At 35.8% G+C, this 19579-nt stretch overlaps 1 protein-coding gene across 2 annotated transcripts in view; it reads left to right on the forward strand.

The window, feature by feature from the left end:
- The first annotated feature begins 1215 nt into the window (after positions 1-1215).
- The window catches only part of PPP1R1C (protein phosphatase 1 regulatory inhibitor subunit 1C), a 126713-nt gene continuing 108349 nt past the window's right edge, over positions 1216-19579 (forward strand). For both annotated transcript variants that reach the window (XM_027590321.1, XM_027590320.1), the window contains exons 1-2: positions 1216-1577; positions 3276-3336. In XM_027590321.1, coding sequence (XP_027446122.1) covers positions 1497-1577; positions 3276-3336 — 142 coding nt within the window. In that variant the 5' untranslated portion in view covers positions 1216-1496. The remainder of the gene's footprint in view (positions 1578-3275; positions 3337-19579) is intronic.

The following is a 19579-nucleotide window of genomic DNA, read 5'->3' on the forward strand; positions in this document are numbered from 1 at the left end:
CATACTGAAATCATTAAGATGGATTCCTGGTATGGACTCAGAATTTAAACAAAAGAAAGAAAACCTCATTTGTAAATACCTGGAATAATATTCAGTACCTAAATGTATTCTATAAATTCAAAAACATATCAAAAACCTAGTATTCTTCAAACAAAGCCTTTCAAATAAGAAAGCACAGCACTCAAATTCTTTCTCCCATTAAACAGCTTCATTTTCAGGCTTCCTTCACAAAAGGAGCTGAATGAAGGAAGGCCATTTTAGCTCTGCTGTTGCATCCCCTTAGATTTTAACAGATGTGGAGATCAGGTCACTCTCTCCCTCTACCTTCACCACTAGCCAATATGACCATCCTCCTCCATCATTCTGGAGATAACCCCTTTTATGCTTTTTTCCCCCCCAAGTCCTTTACTGTGTGTATATCCCCACTACTGACAATAAACCGCAATGTTGGATATCATTAAGTTTCACTAATGTTTTCTAGTCACTTCTGTATTCTTCCAAATCAGACGATATAACTGGCTCTACCAGGACATGAAATAGAGGTCATTACAGCAGCAGTGACTTTCAAGCTGTTTGCTAAATTTAGCTGTCCAATACTTTCCACTCTAATGAAAACTGTGAACTACAATTATAGAATGCTGGAACAGAACATGATCTTAAAGGTCACCGAGTCCAATCCCATAGTGTTTCTGATGAAGGTATGGGGGCCTAGATACAGTTTGAGATTTTCCTGAGGACACAGAGCTTGTTAATGGTAGAGATGCAGCTTGAACTAAAATCTGCTCAGTCCGGGGCAGCGGTGTCCTTATTACACCACGGACGCTCTGCTTCCCATGGTCCGTCTTACCTAACTAGATCTTGCAGCAGAAATATAGTTGATATTATTGGTTGTGGCTTACCTTCTGCGGCCATTCATCAATTTGGTGGCTGGTGTGAAATGGCAAAGGTGTCTGACTTACAAGTTGCTACAAGAGAAATGAAATTATTTCATACCCAAACCCTGCCCCCAACTCTAAAAACTTCCTGCTTTATGTTCATCAATAATGAATGGCCCATCCCTGCAATACTCAGAGGGAGCTTACATTGCACTTTTGAGCAGCCAGTTAGTAATGTACAGTGGATAGAGCCTTTCTTTCAAATCCCAGGGCAGCGGGTCCTTCAAGGCAAGCATTGCATTTTCAATTAGCTGCTGAGTGAATGCCTGGCATGTGTATTAGTGAAGAAGCACACAATTAGCTTATTGTTCCTTTCTGTATTGTGCTGAGACGTTCTAAGAGATTGGTGGAGGAACAGACAAGCCAGGCATCACTGTGGAGTTGAAGAAGGGATTCACTCAGACCTCGGCATCTTCACTTGCTCGCTCTGGAATTACAGCTATTTATTACGAAGTGCCCTGTGTGGCTGGGTGGAGTGTGCCTGAGGAAACACATCCCAGACACCACCTGGGGTTAGTCTTTCTGAGCCCTTCCAGTCTCTGACTAATTCTCGTCATTATCATGGAGCCCAACAGTCCCAAAAAGATACAATTTGCTGTGCCTTTATTCCAGAGTCAGATTGCACCTGAAGCAGCAGAGCAGGTAGGTGGAATTGGGTGGGGACCAGTTCCTGTATATAAAGTAATATGGACATACATTCTTATTAACTGAAAGCTTCTCTACCTCTTGAATTTGCCTAACTTTGTGACTTTCCAGGATGTGTGAATAAAAAATAAGTTGGTTTCCATATGGCACTTGTATCTGAGTTGCACTGGGTGATCTATTGACTAAAATGTAGCATTTCATGTGACAAAAAAATTGCACCTGTTAGAGAAAAAAAATGGTTATATTAGTGATTCAGATTTGGATCCAAAAATCTGTTTGCTTTTGCTTACTAAATTAACAAGTTCAACATTTAGAGAAACCTTAAACAATTCTCAGAATTAGCAACCTTTTATTTCATTATTTATAAAATAAAAAAGATTCATTTAACAATGAAAGCATTAAACTCTGAAATAATTTCAGATTATAGGGTTAATATTTTTTTAATGTTTTTCATCATATATTCTAAGCAGTAATTATAAGTATGTATAATATATGACAGGATTTGTAGGTGGTATGTATAATTTAAAAGACATTTTATTCAAAAAAAATAAAAGATTTTATTCAGATATTAAAATAGTATTAAACATTTCCTGGATTCCTTTTCTATGTCTAATATACCTATATATCTACATTTCTGTCTCTCTCTTTCATGTAAAATTGGTTTACATCTGTATCACCTTTCATATTCAGATTTATTTAGACTCCTGATGCAATGGAATCCCTTAAAAGACCATTTGTGGTAAAATTACAACAGTGGGGAGGCAAAAGCAGAAAAAATTTATGGGGTCATCAATCTAATTCATTAATTTCTTACAACCTCAATTATCATTGAATCCTTTTCCAAATATTTTACACAAAGTCTTTAAAAATAATTACTGAATCTGAGACTCATAAAACTTTCTAGGATGTTTTGATAATCTGAAATAGATCCTCCCAGACTCAGGCCAGATAAATATAGCCTTGAACTTCATATATCTATATTGGATGGAACATTGGTTCTGTCCTGGACAAAATGTCATTGGTAAATTTTATCTTCTATCCTACAGACATATATTTTAAGAATTTACCTATATATTTAAGAAATCAAGAACACTTTAGAAAGTCTAAACATAATATGCTCCTGTAACTCTTAAAATAAGAAAAAAAAACCCCACATCAGACCTATTTTAAGTGAATTACTCTCCTAAAATCCATACTCATTCTTTATTTGTCCTAAATATGTTACTAGAAAATAAGAAAACCTTGAAACATTAATTGAAATTAATAATTCTTGTTGTTAAATTTAACCTGCTAGAAATTTTAAGTTTTCTGAGCTTCTCTTAACCTGCTTAGAAATAAGGATAATGGATCTTGAAAGCATCATCATGATGGGGCTCCAAGAGAGCCATTAAAACTAGCAAGGCATCCTTGTACCTATGCTGCATATTATTTCAGCAGCATCATTTGATTACACACAACTATTTCTTTTCTGTGGAAAGGTAGCTTTTTTTGGTCAAAGAAGGTGATACTAATATCTGGAAGTTCTACTCTCTGGCTTTCCATAATTCAAAATAGTGAGCACCTACTGTGTGCCCTCCAGAAATTTGCTTTTTTATGTCGGGAAAAGATGAGAATGGAACAGTTCTGCAAGCTGTAGAGTAACCCGGGACAGCGTCTGACTCTCACTGACCTTAGCTGGGCCTTTGTTGTTCACAGATCAGAAAAAGAAGACCTACACCAGCATCGCTTGTGATTCTCAACGAACATAATCCCCCAGGTAAAGAGGCATGATGTCTGCACTGATGGAACAGAACAGAATTGTTTGAAGAACATCAGAGAGTATGTCATTGCCAAAAGGTTTCAATTTAGGATTTCAGTCAGTCCTAATCTAACAAGCTAGTCTATAAAAATGAATCATAAACAAAATCAGAAATATAGAAACTGTCTCAGTCAACAGTCTGCTTTTCCTCTAGAATGACACATTGGTGATGATACGCTACAAAATGGTTTCTTGTTTGTATAGAGTCCGGTTCAGTGCTTATTAATGAGCATGGTGGAAAGTTGTTGAATTAGGTTCCAAACCTCAAATTACAGTCTAAGAGATGCTTATATCTCTATAGAGTAGGGTTTTTTTATTTATGAAAGCTTATCATGGGGTGGGCAATGAGCTAGCACTGGCCACAGCTTTGCTGCTGATGTCATGTCTGAATAATGCAATTGACAAGTAACCAGATCAATTTTCAGCACTGCCCATTTAGGAGTCATTCTGAAAGGTTGCATCCATTTGTTGAGGTTTTACTTTCCATTTCCTGTAAAAAGTAAAGCTGCCTTATTCCTGATAAATGACTGTGATCTGCAATACACAAACATTATTTACTTATTGAATGGAGGCGATTTTTATCTCACGTTTAAGTGCTGTTTCTAGAAATACAAAAAAGACAGCAAAGGTCACGGCATTAATTTGCACACAGGCAGGACTTGGTGTTGGGTTTTTTACAGGTCTAAACAATATGAGTGGACAAAAGGAGTTTGAATAACAGAAACATAATAAGTCTAAGTACAGGCTGTAGTGAATAATCTGTTTTAAGAATACCAAGGCAAAATAGTTTTTGATTTTTTTTTCAAATTCCTTTCTAATTAGAGAAGTATACATAAGAAAGTAAAATTCTAATAGAATATTCATCATTGAGTCTAAATCCAGGAAGGTGTTCAGCTGATGGGAAACCAAAGCAAATTTATTCCTGATGAAAATAGGGTTTGTTTCTATTTCTATTTCTTTAAAGTGCTATAGCATTTGAAAATCATTTTCAAATGTATTATCTCAATAAATTTTAACTTATTTTGGTTTAATAAGAAGTGCAAATGGTATGCACTTACAATTTACAAATAAACATAAAACTAAAATCTTCTGGGGCGCCTGGGTGGCTCAGTTGGTTAAGCATCTGACTCATGATTTTGGCTCAGGTCATGGTCTCAGGGTCGTGAGATGGAGCTGTGTGGCGGGCTCCATGCTAGGTGTGGAGCCTGCTTAAAATTCTCTCTCTCCTTCTCCCTCTGCCCCTCTCTCTAAAATAAATAAATAAATAAATAACATAGAAAAATAAAATCTTCTCAGATTGGAAGTCATTTTACAGCACTTTTCCATCACTGTCTTTGCTCACAGCAGCAACTTTTCTACAATGTCCTAGAATTTACCTCCCCCTAAGCCAACCTTATAAAGTATTGCCCAACTTGATTTCTAAGTGTCCTACTACAGGTATTATTACTGTTTGAACATAGTGGAGCTATGTAAATGACCTTTGTGGCTCTCATTCAAGCCCCCAAAATAGTAACTAATGTTTTTTGAAAACCAAATATGTGCCATTTATAGATGAGGGAAATAAGTATCAGAGTGGTGAAGTAATTTTTGTGGAAGTTACTCCACTATAAGTGACAGATTATACAGACAAACTCAGATAAGTCTGATTCTAAAGCCCATGCATTTTCTACTGCACGATGCTGGCCCTCCAAATTTCAGTTTGCATTACATAGTGAATTCTCTGTAAATGGGATTAGACTTTCAGGCCCTATTGACAAGCAAATCCGAACCTTAAATAAATCTTTTGCCTAGACCACTAAAATTAGTAGATTAGGAATTATACTTAAGTATCCCTGTGAATCAAATTTAGATTTTCTCTAGAAATCTTTTTCTTACCAGACTTCCTAATCACTAGAGATGGCATTGTTCTATTTCCCTTATTGACTCCATACTTCTGTTTTTAATCACCACTGGAGAGAATTTAGATGCAAATAGCATCTCACAGAGAACTGTGTCATTTTAGTAATGGCATCTCCCTGCATCTTCATCCTCTTTTTGGAAACTAGAATAGTTTAAAAGGGACTGATTAGCCCTTGCCTGTACATAGTAATGTGTATGACAACCAGAGATTTCTGGACTAACGGTGGGTTCCTGCAGCAAAAAAAATCAAACACTACATAGCTTCCCCAATAAAAATGATCTATAACCATGATTACTGGAGAAAAAAATGTAAGAACCAAACAAACAAACCAAACAAACAGCAACAAAAGAACAAACACCACATTGAACCAAACGAAACCTAGATACTAATCTTCACTATCAATGTGGTCTTGGTTGGGTAAGGGACAACATCTCCAAGCTTTATTTTCTCATCTATAATGTAGAGATAATGTCCATCCTTTCTACTTCACAAGGTTGTTGCAATGATTGAAAGAATTAATGTGAACACCCTTAAAAATTGTAAAGTGCAGCATATGTTGGATGTCATTAGCTGATGTGTTCTGGAATACAACCTTTGCATGTGATATTTAAAAGTTAACATAAGAACAGAATTTTCATAATCTCATCCGTACTTAATATTTCTGACTGACCCAAAAATTCTTTGTTCCAAATATTACCTGAACATTCTCTACAAAACAAAATAACAGCAACAACAAAAACTTCAAGTGTTAAATGACCTTATTTAAGCAATTGTTTCTTCGAGCCCTAAAAAACAATATATTCTTTAACAAATAACAATTGTGTACAGCTCTAAATTCTGGTAAACTAAACAAATCTCTTCAATTTTACTGAAATTTCCCAGAAATAACTGAGTGTTCTTGGAATCACCTGTCATTAATGCTACTTAAAATTCAAATCCCTGATAATCTTTATTTCCAATTATTGTAGCAAAGAAAACTAAATTTTCCATTATAGAGACATAATTAACAAACCCTCCCAATTCATTTAATGAGACAGGTATCTTATAATCACTGTTAAATGAATTAAACATAGCTTCCCTTTTTTTTAACCTTTCCTGGAGTTTGCAGAAATAGTCGGTTATAGAAGTATTTGAAGACTGATTTGCTTTTAGATTCAGAAAAACATTCATTGCTTATATTTGATAGAGGGGAAACAGAATAGAAAGATATGTTAACATGTTGCTAGTTGATCTATGCTGGTCTAAACACATAGATGAGGTAGGTATTTGATTGGTAGGATTTCAGGGCAGCAAAATGTGCCCTCAGTCCTTTTTGATCCAATGGCCCAGAATTCTCAGCAGCAGAAGCACTATGGAAACAGATACACAACCTGTTTAGGATATATCACCCTTGGGCATAGGTTAACAACCATAACTTAACTCAAAACAATGGGAAGCAGAACTAAAAATTTTGAATAGAAGTCATCATGCCAGAAAAAATTTAATAGCAATGGATGTGTCTTTATGGTGGAGAGAGCAGAAACTATGTGTTTACTTGTAGGAATGACTCTAAAAAGCCAGATGGCAGTAAAAAGAGGCTTGAAGCCTGACATGTAAAGTTAGAAAAGGACCAAAGACAAATTTCAACTTCTTCTTTTCTTTTTTTTTTTAAGACTTTATTTATTTGACACACAGAGAGAGAGAGGCACAAGCAGGGGAAGCAGCAGCGGGAGAGGGAGAAGCAGGCTTCCCGCGGAGCAGGGAGCCCAATGCGGGCCTCGATCCCAGGGTCCTGGGACCATGACTTGAGCCAAAGGCAGACGCTTAACGACTGAGCCACCCAGGTGCCCCTAATTTCAACTTTTTCAAATATTTTCTGGGGCTACTGGTCTAAGTGACTTTATAGCAAACTGCTTATTTTTCTGCATTTTCAATTCATCTTCTGATGAAGGGCCTATTTATGATGAGCTCTCTGAGGCTATACCGAAGACCTGCATCATCTATTCTTACACTCTACGCTTTTACTCTTGTATAATCTGGAGTTAACTGCTTTGGTTTCAGTATTTTTATTTAGAGAAACACATACAAATCCTCTCTATTTAGAAATAAATGGCAATGACAACTTTGCAATTTACTGCATCAAATTTCTAGATTTACTTAAACATTATTTGTCTTTAAGTAGACTTATGAGAAGACTGTATATTTGGCTACCAGTATTAGAAATCTAGAGTTGGAAAGAACTTCAGAAAATACCTAATCTAACCACACATCTTTGTGAAAGATACAAAAATCAACCCAAGTCCCTGAGACTTGCTCTACTTCATATATCTCAAAGAAGAATCCATAATTACCCCTACTTTTCAATTCTAGATCCAATAATTTTAGATGTTAGAAAATAGTTTTATCAAACTTGGGTGATATCCCCACTTTATTCTAAAATAACTCCTTGTTTACTCTCTTCAATAAAAGTTTATTTACTCATCTCTTTAAATACAAAAAATAATTCTTTATTATTTTCTTTTCTAAATTGAATACTTCTAGTCCCTATAAGGGCCTTAATGAACTCTATCCAAATTTTCCTTTTCTCTTGGCCTTTGGAACCCAGAGCTGGATATGATCTTTCAGTAAAAGCTATCCTAGGCCTTCTGAATATTAAAGTTTGTGGCATTCGTTGTCTTCCACTTACTTTAAGCAGAGACAATATGGTTACAATTAAATTTAATGGGCCTGATGCCTATCATGCATGAGTGAACTGTAAGAGGCCTGGAGCTTAGTGAAGGTTTGGGTAAGTACCCAGGAGTTTGGGCGCCATTTAAAAGTTTATTGTACATCTAAAAAGTGGGACCAGAAATACAAAGTAAAATAGTTTTCTGGGGCCGTTTATTGAACTTCCTATCAGAGCAGAATTTGGGGGAGATCGACTTTCTCTTTGACACTTTTGGCTTTAAACATTCTTAGAAATGAGGAATAAAAACAAAGCATTTTCTCAAATAGGTGAGGATCCTAAAAATTAATATGAGACACAGGAATTAAATATCACACTTATCGCTGTTCAACCTTGAGATAGTAAGACAGATAGTAAGTCTAGTCAGTAGAGAGAATTGGGTCTCCCAATTGATTGGGCTGTTTGACTCCACAGACTGAAAAAGAAGCCACAGTCCATTCTGGATGTAGCATATGACTTTCTAAATGAGGCTTTTTAGGACTGCATTTTAGGACTCTGACACTAAGTTAACTAATGAGATTTTGAAAGCTCTGGATTGATAATCCTGAGACATTGGATGATAGCTAGAGAATATTGCTGGACTGAGATTGAGTTGTTCAAAATAGAGGGGCTCCAGGAATTTCTGATGATGAGGAGGTTTTGCAGGGTCAACAAAGTTAAAGTGGAGATTTATTTCTAGTGTTAGGACATTCATATGCACATAATCTCTTATCATGGAGATCTTCTGTTTTACCACATGAATGATTTGTAGTCAAAAGGCAATGGGCACCTTGAGTGCAAGCTCCAAGAATCACACTGAGGATTTTCCTGGAACTTAAGGATAGGTAGGAAATCATCAACCCCACACCTGAGGTGCCTGTCACCTCCAAGGACCTCCAATCAAATGTACTCAAATAAAAGCTGTAAGGGACTCACGGTCCATACAGTTTTGGTTCATTCTCAGTTTTCTTATCTTCTGTGGGACTGTTGTAATTCATTCTGATCCACAATCCTTGTTGATTATTCAGCATTTATTTTGCCTTTTCACTATTAATGGCAATATAAAACAAAAAAAGTCCAATATTTGAAGATTACTTAGGAGTTAACTGGTATTAATTTCTAAAGAATTTTTAGAAAAGCCATTTTTTTTCTCCTCAGCATTTATTACTATGACTTATTGAATGCCAAACCATGCTGAATAATTTAAAGACAAGTGACGCACGTGGCTTTCAGAGATTCATGTACTGCACAATTGATTGACTTATTTTCCCATAAATACTCAATCTGGGCAGCCAAGTAGCCCATTCAATCAGAATAACTGTGAGCCAAAGATGAGGTTCCAATTCTTAGTAATGCCAAGATTTGCTATACTGTAAGTATTCAAAGGAACTAGCATAATCTTCAAATTAAATGAACGAAAAAATGAAAGGGCAAATCATAAAACTGTGAAATAGTTTTATTTCTTTATTTCAGCAAAATTACTACTTTTGCTCATTTTGAATAATAATATATACTGATTACTTTTTTTTTTAAGATTTTATTTTATTATTTATTTGAGAGAGAGAGAATGAGAGATAGAGAGCACGAGAGGGAAGAGGGTCAGAGGGAGAAGCAGACTCCCCGCAGAGCAGGGAGCCTGATGTGGGACTCGATCCCGGGACTCCAGGATCATGACCTGAGCTGAAGGCAGTTGCTTAACCAATTGAGCCACCCAGGCGCCCTATACTGATTACTTTTTATGTTGATTTTAATTAGAAATACCTTAGTGAAATATGACAGAATGACAGTAGGGGTCAATTCACTTCATTTTTTTGTTCTCTGTTTGCCTACTTGTGGGGGAATACTGCAGATGAAAATAGCTCAAAGGTACTTTTGCGTGATGTGGAGAGGCAGTATTGGTAGTAGGTAGAGCACTGGCTTTGGAGTAATACGTGTGTTTGAATTTCAGCTTTGCCAGTACTGAGTGTGTAGTTAACCTCTATGGGCTCAGTTTCCTCCTTTCGTAAGGGGGATATTGAGGTGTGAGAAAATGCTTAGCACAGTGCCTGCAACCCAGTAGATACTGAAGACATGAGACCCCCTGCATCATTATACCCATGCTGAGAAACGCTGTGTTCTCCTAAAACTTATATTTCTTATCAGAAGATGACCCAGCTCCTTTCCAATTCTGGCTACGGTGTCAGATAGTGTCAGTGTCCTCAAGAGATGGGGGTTCTTGATAAGAGAGAAGATGTATCCTATCTCCTAATTCATCAGGATAAGAATACAGTGATGGAAGTGTTATGTATCTTATACTGTGATATTTGTAAGCGTGTCTTACTTACAAATAAAATTTCCATGAAATATGATTCCCTTAGAATTTTCTTTAAAAAAAGCAAGCTACTGGGGCGCCTGAGTGGTTCAGTCAGTTAACCAGCCAACTCTTGATTTCAGCTCAGGTCATGATCTCAGGGTCATGAGATTGAGACCTGGGTTGGGCTCAGTATGGAGTCGGCTTGTCCCTTTCCCTCTGCTCCTCCCTGCTGCTTACTCTCTCTCTCAAATAAATAAATAAAATCTTTATTTTTATTTATTTTTAAAAATATTTTTATTTATTTGAGAGAGAGAGAGAGTGAGACAGGAGAAGCAGAGGGACCTGCAGAGGAAAAGGGAGAAGGAGAAGCAGATTCCCCATAGAGCAGGGAGCCCGATGCGGGACTCGATCCCAGGACCCTGGGATCAGGACCCAAGCTGAAGGCAGATGCTTAACTGACCGAGCCACCCAGGTGCCCCAGTAAATAAAATCTTAAAAAAAAAAAAAAGCAAGCTACTGATGTCTATAAAGTTACAAAAGGCAATAGAGATCTTTGTAACAGATTTGTATTTGACCAAAAATGAAATCCATATTCTAATAGTATGTGATTATTAATTATAAAAATCTTTTAGAGATATCTATCAAACATTTATTTGATTGCTCACATTTATTTCCACTCCATTTGTTTTCACTTCCTTCCATACACTATCCCTGTGCCATATTTTGGCTAAGCTTTCTTTTTCTGGTTCCTTCTTTTAGTTCTTTTGCCAGATCTTAAAGCTTAGTCTAGACAGGCTCATTTGTGTAAATCAGTCTCCATCTTTTCCACCAATCTCTCTTATTTAAATTGCAGCATGAAACTCACTTAAATCTCAAAAATTTTCTCTGACTAGTATCATCATTGTCTGGCATTTTTGTTCTAATACTGTCTTCTCACTTCCAACTCTTAAAGCTATTTATTGGTTTATATATTCAATACAATTCAAAAATATTTTTTGAGTCCTTATTCTAAATCCTCTAGGAACATGTGATTTAGATAGTAGAGAATAATATGTCTACATGAACCAGGATACAACTGTAAATGACAGAGATCCCAACTGCTCAGACCATGGTAAGATCAATTCTGGCCAAGACATAAAGGAACTTATTTCACATGTTCATTAATCTATAAAGCATCTGTATGACTTATTTTGATCTTAGGGCTTTAAGTTTTAAGGATTGGGTCAGAACTAAAATTTTACTATTTATTCCAAACTAGTATAATAGATACAGCTACTCAAACTAGTAGACTGAGCATCAAGTTGAGTAGATACTAGATGCCCATGAGCTATTACATTTAAATGGATAAAAAAAAAAAAAAGATCCTCAAACCAATGGTAATCCATCAAACTTTTTGGGTACTTACTCTGATTAGGAAACAGTGTTAGCTGCTCTAGGAGATAAAACAGATAAGTCACTATCTCTGCCCTCATGGAGAAACCTACCTGAGACATTTATAATTTGATACATGTATATTGAGAGTAGAATAAACAGCATGTGGCAAAAATATAAAATATATTTCAATTCAGTATAGAAATGTCTACGTTTTGGGGAATTCAATTATAGTATTATAAAGTACAGTACAATGACTAGGTGCTTGATAAATGGCAACTATTATTTTGGGGTGGCAGGCACATGGCACTTAGGAGTAGAGATGCTGGAATCACTCAGGTCTGGATATAGATTTCAGATGGCTGCTTACTGCCTATAAAGTTTATGCCAGGAAAGTGGCTTATCCTCCCAGACCCATTAAGTGAGAAAGCTGGATTCAAGTGGCTCTGAAATGCAGGTTTCTTTTTTTAACATTACTATATTTCACTAAATTTAAAATATATTCATTAGAAGCTATTCTGAGTCCTTTGAATAAGAAGATGTGCATTTTTGTGTCTTCAGAATAATATACAAGTACCACACCATCGTCGATTGTTACGGAGAGTTTAAGGGCACATTCAGTTTCAAATTTAAGATTGAAAAAGTTATGAACAGCTCTTTCTAATTGTTTCTAGTTCATAGCCATATTTAAGACAAACAGTAAATTAGTGGTACTTGACAACCTCTAATAAAAAATCTAGCCAAGCTGTGTAATGAATCGAGAGGAGTTATTTCCATGTTTCTTTATTTTAGAATAGCTCCAGAACAAGCTTCAAGCTTTGGGACGTCTTTTCCCCCTTTCTCCCACCATTTTCTACCCTTGAGTTTGACCAAGTAGTGATGTGACACGGTTCCAGCAATTCCAGACACAATTTGGTAGCAGAATTTACCAGGGGATTAAACTGAAATGCCCCAAGGGCTCAGTCAGGAGACATAGATGAGTACCTAGAGGCTCTGTGTGGGACATTGTGATGGAGGATGCAAGCTCCATTCAAATCTTTCAGATGAAACAAACAGACAAAACCACTAAGAAAGAAAGAAAAAACCCTGTGAGGAATGGGTGCACCCAAGTGGTAAGTTTCCATGCTACCTAAAGTTGCACCTTTCAAAGTTGTTATATGTTACTAAATTCTACCTTCTATACTGCAAGTACTTTACTAGATGTTAACACATTGTCCCTGACACTAGAAAAGCAGTATACCTGGAGATCAGAAGGAACCTGTGAAAGCCTGAGGTAGAGAGAGGAAGGTCCTGAAGCAAATGTCCCAGCTGCAAAGTAGGTGAAACCTGGGAATTCATCTCCCATTCCCCATCTGTTTGCTGTCACTGTCTTCTCCATACTCTGTCCCCCTCAGGTCTTCCTCAGTATTTCAGCGGCCCCGGCACATGCTAGAAAATGTTACATCCAAATCTGTGAGTCTTCCTTGTGTTGTGGGTAGAAGATTATCTTTGAATTTAACTCAATGACTTTGTATCACTCAGAGTAATCTGATATAGTGACAGTTATAGTGCCTAATAAAGGTAATTTGTGAAATAAGTTGCCAAAATCTGCATCATCAAAGGGGGATATATTGACAAGTCTGGTTAGAATACAATTACAGTTTGACCTTGGCAATAATGCTGAGGAAAAAGTGCCAAAATCTGCATCATCAAAGGGGGATATATTGACAAGTCTGGTTAGAATACAATTACAGTTTGACCTTGGCAATAATGCTGAGGAAAAAGGAAAAAGAAAAAAGAAAATTTGTTTCCTTCCTCCCTTCCTCCCTCTTTCTTTCTTTCCTTCCTTATTTCTTTCTTTCTTTCGTTTGTTCGTTCATTTGTTCCTTCTTTCTCATTCTCTGGGAGCAATTTTCTACCATTATAGGAAACAATTTTCAGAATCACAGTCTTTACATATAAATACATGTTGACTTGCTTATAAAACCAAAACTGAATGCACAAAATGAAGACTGAGAACACCAGTTATTTTGGAATTCAATTTTTAGAATAATTTGACTCAAATATTTGACTCAATGCAACGTCATTTTATGCTTTCCTTCTTATCTGACAAAATAGAAATATTACAAAACATATATACAGACCTACATGTGCGCGCATGCGTGTGCGCGTGCGCACACACACACCCACACCCATATATAAGTTAAATACCCAAGTATATGTCCAAGTATCACAGGCAATTTATCCATGTAATAAAATCAACCTCCACTAAATGACCTGACTTACAAAGAGCCAGGACCTACCAAAGTATCTAGAAAAGGTTTGTGAACTCGGGTTATAAATGGAATAAAGTTAATAATAATTATTTAAATTTCTAATCCTTTGAATTTAAAACCAATAGATCAGAAACTAGTCACAATATTTGAAAAACCATGAATAAAAAACATTGAAATTATGGATTTAAATGATGAGATTACTATTTTTTTAAATCAAAAGAGCATTTTAAAAAATAAGTTACATTTACTAAATATTAATTCAAGACTATCTTCTCATTCGGGTAGATTTTGTATTTCCATTTTCATAATTCATGAATACAAGAAGTATTAAAACTAGATATAAAAAGTGAGCTCCTCCTGCTACCACCTGCAAGTCAATGTCTAGCCAAAATGTGTCATCCAATTTAAAATCAACCTTTAAGGGGTGCCTGGGTGGCTCAGTCAGTTGAGCATCTGCTTTTGGCTCAGGTCATGATCCCAGGGTTCAGCGGGGAGCCTGCTTCTCCCTCTCCCACTCCCCCTGCTTGTGTTTTCTCTCTCTGCCAAATAAATAAATAAAATCTTAAAAAAATAATTAAAAAAATAAAATCAGCATTTTAACACTTAACCTCAGTGATTATGTTAATTAGCATCCTCATTCTTCCACTTGCTAAACCACACAATCTTGGAATCACCTTTGACACCTTTCTCTCCCCCTTAGCCCCCTAAATCTATCACTGGCTTTTCTGCTGATTCTATTGTATAGGTTGACTCTATCCCTCTATGTTTTTATTGTCTCTGCTCAGTCTGGGACATGTATTGCTTTATTCCAAAATCAATAGCAGTAGAAGCAGTAACCTCCAAACTGCTTTTCCATGACTTTAACACTGGGAGGTGGTTTGTATACAGTTGAGCCCTAATGTTAAAATCAGTGAACATGGCATGACTGGGAATCGCTGTCTTAGTTTCCAATTCCATGAAGTATAGATCATGGTAACTCCAACACTGGTTGTGCTGCTGGAATCAAGTGAGATAATGTATGCTAGCAACACTACTGATGGTAGATTTGTTTTTTTCTCCACTCTGGCTTGTGTGAGAGACTTTGGCAGACTTAATTATATAATGGGTGATTGACTAGGGCAACTTTTCTTTTTCATAATTGATATGTTAAAAGCTGTAATTTGTATCCTATAATTTACCTGTCCAAGCTCTTAATTAGCTATGATAAGGCACATGAGGTCTTCTCATGAGGAACTCATATATTTAATCATAATCTGCACATCATTCCTATTTCTTGCTTTAAATAAGTCAGTTATTTCCTCTATTGTCTATTAATCTTTATTACCTAAATTGTTGATAACTGTACTAAAGTTGAGATTTAGTTAAGGGAAAGAAATACACAGAGAAAAATGAAAGTAATTGTGTTAGATTATGGTTAATATTACTGCTTTATAATTACTTTTCTATTGCCTCCTTTATTTTTGGCTGAGGGTTCTAAAACTGAATACAGGAAACTTGCTCATTTGCCATAGGTACCTTCCTACTGAAAATAACTTTTCCATATGTGGAGGAATTTCAGATCAAGCAGGACAGACTCAGGCTGGATTTGCTTTCCAAAGTACTCTAAGGATTATCCACTTTCCCTTCATGGATCCTAAGCACTGCCCACTTGCCCCTAATGATTAAAAGTTTTCAAGAAATAATGCTGAAGACCCACTCACCATCACATTTCAGTGAAGTAAAATGTCATGAATGACTGAGCTAAAATGGCTCATCTCAAAATTCTGCCACAGATCATTTGACTTGGTGAATAGCCCAGAATTCCTGCTTTAGTGAGCCAATGAAGGGCACCTTTTTGCTTAAGGTCTTGGAGATAACCAAAGATAATTTCATATGCTAGTTCTATGGTTCATAGCTGTCACTGGAATCAAGGCAAAAACTAGCTATACTGTTTATATGGACACACAGTATAAGAAACATATGCAAATATATTCTGAAGTATATTTAGGACATAAAAGACAAAAACATACCTCAAAGCTACATATAATTTTAAAAACCATATAAACTCAAAGGCAGGGGTGCCTGGGTGGTGCGATCGGTTGGGCAGCTGACTCTTGGTTTGGCTCAAGTAATGGTTTGGGGGTGGTGGGATCACCTGGTTCAAGCTCCCCTTGCTCATGTTCTCTCTCTCTCTCTCTCCCTCAAGTAAATAAATAAATAAACCTCAGAGGCAAATTTAAAGTGGTTAATAGTATCTTCCTTTTGGTAATTTTATAGTTTGAAAACATAATTTTCACCTATAATATTTATGCTCAACAACTCTGTGAGATAAATATTATAACCTTCATTTTACAAAAGGAAGGTGATAGGTGAGCTGCTCAAGGCCAAAGAAGCTAGTAAGTTAGTAGTCTGAAATTTAAACATAGCTTATCTACCCAAGGTCAAAGCACTTTCCACTACATTAATAACATTCTTCTTTCTACAAATATGCAATATTATACTCTTGTTATTTTATTTCTGTCTTCCTCATGGAAGTAACTATAAGCAAGTTCCTCATTGTAGCTTGGCCAAGTGAGATTCTGTTTGTTTGCTTGTTTATATTTATTTTAGAGAGAGAGAGTGCTAGCAGGGTGAAGGGCAGAGGGAGAGAATCTCAAGCAGACTCCCCTCTAAGTGCAGAGCCCAATACAGGGCTCAATCTTCTGACCCTGAGATCATGACCTGAGCCGAAATCCAGAGTTGGACACTTAACTGAGCCACCCAGGCACCCTCAAGTGAGATTCTCTTTGATGTAATACCAGAATGTACTTCTCTCTATCCCAATGTAAGTGAATTCATTCTAGAGTGGTAATTCTACCTCTTTTTCTTTTTATTTTCTTTGATAATTTATTAGATAAGAGGACCTTAGATTTACTAACACTAGGTTTTATTATATAAGCAAAAACATAACCAAACAGAAAAAGAAATCTCACCCATTATTCCATTCTTAGAGTTAAATGCTGTTATTTATTCATGTTTCTGTTTGCCTACCTTTATGTCTACAGTTATTTAAAAAAAACCATTGTCTTGATTCAAAACATTAGTTGGAAGGACAACATTTACATTTGGATTCTAGTTGACTCTGAACACGACTGATTTGTACACATACTGGGATGCCATCTTCCCTTCCTATCTACTGTAGTTTTTCTTATCTTCCTAGACTAAGATCAAATCCCCCTTCCTCCATGAAATCTTCATTGACCACTCTAGCTGGAAGGCTTTACTCCAGTAGAAATAGCAACTCAGTGAGTGGATCCATTTGCTCTAAATGATTGTCAATGCCTTTGTCACCTAGTATTGCCCTGAAGGAATGGATTATAGAAGTAATAGTTTTTTTTTCTTTTTTTTTAAATTATGTTATGTTAATCACCATACATTACATCATAAGTTTTTGATGTAGTGTACCATGAGTGCTCCATGCAGAACGTGCCCTCTTTAATACCCAACACCAGACTAATCCATCCCCCCACCACCCTCCCCTCTAGAACCCTCAGTTTGTTTCTCAGAGAAGTAATAGGTTTTAATGTGAGTCAGAAAAAGAAAATTGGGTCACAAGGCCTTCCATTGTGTTAACAGACTTTAGTTAAGTCTTTTCTGGGTAGCAGGGCTGCAAAATCAGGTTCTGAGGATCCGAGAAAGTAAATTTTAGTAGTAGAAGACTTGAACTGGTTGTTTCATTATTTTCATATAGAAATGCTCTGAATTAAGCACCACAGGCAACTAGTGACTGCAGATACATAGATATTTTTGCATAATAATAATTTGGGGACTTATGTTTTATAGGACAATTTAAAGCCTGAGTATATTTTGTCTAATGACCAGTTTTATTTTTTGCTGTCTTTAAATTATTGAAACGGATTTTAAAATGTTAGTAAAATGGTGATGGTGGAAAACTGAATATATAATCAGTTTGGCTGCTTTCTTACAACAATATGGGAGTTCAAGAGTTCAATTCAATACCACCAAATAGGAGTAATCTATCCCACTGAAAGACTATATACTTTCCTTCTATGTTAACTAGCGTGTGGGTCCATAAATAGGAGGTAGGTTTTCTTTTCATTTCCTTTGAATTGTGAAATAAACATCTTACCTAGCAATTTCCCTTAAACTATCTCCTTTTTTCAACGATAAGCTACCAGAGAGTAGTTAGCAACCTGTAGTCAATACTGAAAATCAAACAGTTCATTACTTATCAAAAGCATTGAAAATGACACCATTTTATCTAAAAAATCCATTTGACTGGCTTGCATGTAAGATTTCTGTGTAAGTGGAACTTAATGACTGCAAGAAAAATAATTTTAGAGTGGACCTTGTACCTTATTCTTCCTTTCCCTCACTTTTTACACAAGGAAACCACTGAAACAATTTACTTTGGCCCCAGTGAATTATTTACAAGCACATCTATACATAGCTTCACATTACATTTTAGCTGCTTTATTATTTTCTGAGTCAGATAAGATTGTATTCTATGTATTTCTGTTATTTGGGTATTTATTAACATGTCTATCATTATGGACATACTCCTACTATAATACATAAAAATGAGTTCATTGCAGGCATTAGCTCCCTTTCCTTATTTCCAACTTGACATTCTTTTTGGCAATTTTTCCAGACATACCACAATCGACTTTCTATTGAGATTCTTTTTTTTCCCCTTTTAATATTAAGTTTTTCCGTGCAGCAGCTAGAACACAGAATTCCTCTCATTGTCTTTAGAGCTATAAGGCCTACATTTCACCTCAGTAAAATATCTGAAAAGCTTTAGCATCAAGCTCCTATGAGAACACAGCTTTCTTAAATGTAAAAGAAACCTGAAACTTTGACATAAATTAAGAAGAAATGAAATATAATTTCCTGCTCCAAATTTTACAGACAAATGAATATATGCAAACTGAAATAAGATAAAACAAAAATAAAAACAACTTAAAACATAATTTATACATAAGTCATCAAATTTATATTTTATCAATAATATAATTACGTAATAATAAGATTTAGAATGAGTAAGAATAGAATACTCAGATTTTATTTTTTATTAATAGCTTTAGTTTAAGAGGGTTTTGATGAAAAAATGACTAAGACAGAAAACACTGATAGGATTATTTCAAAACTGAAAAATAAAATTACTGGCATTTAAGATTGTTCATTAATATCCTTCATTGTCTGCACTAACTTACATGCTCTAAGCACTTCAAATCCAAATTACAAATACAGTAGCATCCATACTAATTGCCACCAAATATTTGGTAGTAGGAAGCATATACGAAAAAAGATGTGTTTATAAGTTTTTCCCAAATATCTGTACATTGTAATTCTCAATTTCTTCTTCTGTAACTTGTAGAACTATTCCATGCAGAGTTTTGGTGAAAACAAAAATAAAAACAAAACCCCAAAACTGCCATCAATCATCCTGTTGGGACAGGGTTGGTCTGTATTTTCTCCCAGAAGCCAAGCAAATAGCAAGGAGCTTCCTTCGGTGAAGGGTGGTGGTGGTTAAAAACATGATAACTATGGTTGACCCTTGAACAACATGGGTTTTAATTATTTGGGTCCAATTATAATACATGGATTTTTTTTACAGTATTTTATATTGGATTTTTTAAATACAGTACAGTACTCTAAATGTATTTTCTCTTCTTGAAGGTCTTCTTAGTAATGTTTTCTTGTCTCTAGCTTATTTT

The sequence above is a fragment of the Zalophus californianus genome, chromosome 3 (assembly GCF_009762305.2).
Source record: "Zalophus californianus isolate mZalCal1 chromosome 3, mZalCal1.pri.v2, whole genome shotgun sequence".
NCBI lineage: Eukaryota > Metazoa > Chordata > Mammalia > Carnivora > Otariidae > Zalophus > Zalophus californianus.